At 36.1% G+C, this 2,167-nt stretch overlaps 1 protein-coding gene across 2 annotated transcripts in view; it reads left to right on the forward strand.

Moving 5' to 3' along the window:
• Positions 1-1,905, forward strand: part of LOC109959508 (diamine acetyltransferase 2-like) — a 3,185-nt gene extending 1,280 nt beyond the window's left edge. For both annotated transcript variants that reach the window (XM_020598937.1, XM_020598938.1), the window contains exons 3-6: positions 650-733; positions 1,276-1,377; positions 1,522-1,562; positions 1,701-1,905. In XM_020598937.1, coding sequence (XP_020454593.1) covers positions 650-733; positions 1,276-1,377; positions 1,522-1,562; positions 1,701-1,883 — 410 coding nt within the window. In that variant the 3' untranslated portion in view covers positions 1,884-1,905. The remainder of the gene's footprint in view (positions 1-649; positions 734-1,275; positions 1,378-1,521; positions 1,563-1,700) is intronic.
• Positions 1,906-2,167: the final 262 nt, after the last annotated feature.

The raw sequence follows: 2,167 nt of genomic DNA on the forward strand, positions 1-2,167 counted from the left end.
TATGGTAAAATATTAAATCAATGTTTCATGTTTATTGATTTTATTACTGGTCAGTATTGTAAAGCTTCATCTTGTGACAGCATGAATGAGTGTTTTATTACTTTTTCAGTGAGGTACAATTGCTTTGTTTTCACATGTTGGCCGTGCAGTACCGCACACAGCTGAGGTGAACTCAGGTGAAAGTGACAAAACATTAACTAACATCGTTAGTTAATGTCTTAACTAACATGTAAACTAACAGCTGGTGGCAGTGTAATATGCCATATGTGTAGCAATGTGCCAGTAGGAGAGGAATAGAAGAAGACTTCACAGTGATGCAGATCTAAAACATGAAACATTTGAAACAAGTTTAAAAGGAAACAACATAGATGAGATACAACCTGCAGATATAGATGTAAAATTCTGAGATGAAAATTGCGTAGTTGGAGTAATGTCATTTCTTTGCAACCTGCTGCCTGCCTAATGGACTATTGTAGTAGTGTCACCACATGCTGGATCTTGGCTGTTATTATTAAATTACAGCCAAGTTTGAAAATATTGTAATTAATATTTGAGACAGATGAAGAATAATGCATTCTTAAAGTCTTTTGGGTGAGTATTACTTTTAATAGAAAAATGTGGATAAGTTATCTGTCTTGTTTTACTTTAGAACTGGAGTATGATGGCTTCTGCCAGAATCCCTTCTTTGAATGCCTTGTTGCAGAAGTATCCGAGGAGCATAAATCTAAAGAAGGTACAGTGTGGATCAAACCCTTTCTGATTGGAGTTCTCCCGCTTAGCCAACACTGAATCTGCTTTCATCTTATGAAAGTCACTTTCGGCTTTTTCCCGTGTAGGGGTCGCCACAGTGAATCGTCACACTGATGACACACGTGTTGACATTTGGCACATGTTTTACACCGGATGTCCTTCCTGACACAACCCTGATTCGAACCTGGGGTGCAGCGTCAAGAGCGCTGCGCCTTAACCACTAGCCTACCAGAGACGGCTTATATAGATAATAAAAAATGTCTGTGCCTTCACTCTTTAGATATGCCCATTTCAAATCCAACAAATCATAATGACTACACAAGTGCAACCTCACAAACCAGGTGTAGTTCATCTATACCTGGCATAAGAGGTGTTACAAAGAGGTGCTTCACCACAAACTTGAAATTAAGTTATCTTTTATTCAAGACCCAAGATCAAATATTCCCCTATCTATGTAGTGATTTATTATTTTTCTGATATTCTTCCTCATTGTCTTTTGATGGCTTGTGTCTTTGGTCAATTTAGGATTCACAACTGTTGGATACGCCCTTTACTTTTACACTTACAGTACATGGAAGGGACGATCACTGTATTTGGAGGATCTGTATGTAATGCCAGAATTTCGAGGTAAAATATGTTGTTAACAAAGCTATGATATAAAATTTGTTTTACTTGAAATTAGGCACTGTCTGAATTGCATTATCCTCATCAGTTTTGTGGAGAAGTAAAAATACTTTTAAACCATTTTTTTTTTAATGGTTTCTTTTACAGGAAATGGCATTGGCAGTGGTTTACTGAGCAAGGTTGCTGAGGTAAGAATGGTTTTATCATTTAAGAATCATTTTCTAGAAATATTTGGATTTTAATGTAGTTGTGGCTTAATTGTCCTTGAGAGTCTTGTGTAACAAAGATGCAGCCTGATTAACTGGAGGACCTTTTTGTTTGCTCAGGTAGGCAAAAAGAAGAAGTGTGTGCGGTTGCAGTTGTCTGTGTTGAACTGGAATACTCCAGCTCGAGACTTCTATGCTGCTAAAGGAGCTCAGGACCTTACTGTTAATGAAGGCTGGCACTCAGTTCGTTTTGATGGACAAAACCTGGACAATTTAGCAAATGAAGCACCTAAAGATGTTTAGGTTTCCATGGAAAATATGTGCATATAGTGCATCTAGAAAGTATTCACAGCACTTACCTTTTTCCACATTTTGTTAGGTTACAGCTTTATTCAAAAATGGATAAAATTCATTATTGTTCTCAAAATTCTACAAACAATACCCCATAATGACAATGTGAAAAAAGTTAGTTTGAAATTTTTGCAAATGTATTAAAAAAAAAACATAAAAATCATATACATAAGTATTCACAGCCTTTGCTCAATACTTTTTTAAAGCACCTAAAATATGTACTTGCTTTTATTTTG

The sequence above is a fragment of the Monopterus albus genome, unplaced genomic scaffold, assembly GCF_001952655.1.
Source record: "Monopterus albus unplaced genomic scaffold, M_albus_1.0 scaffold39.1, whole genome shotgun sequence".
In the NCBI taxonomy this organism is placed as follows: Eukaryota; Metazoa; Chordata; class Actinopteri; order Synbranchiformes; family Synbranchidae; genus Monopterus; species Monopterus albus.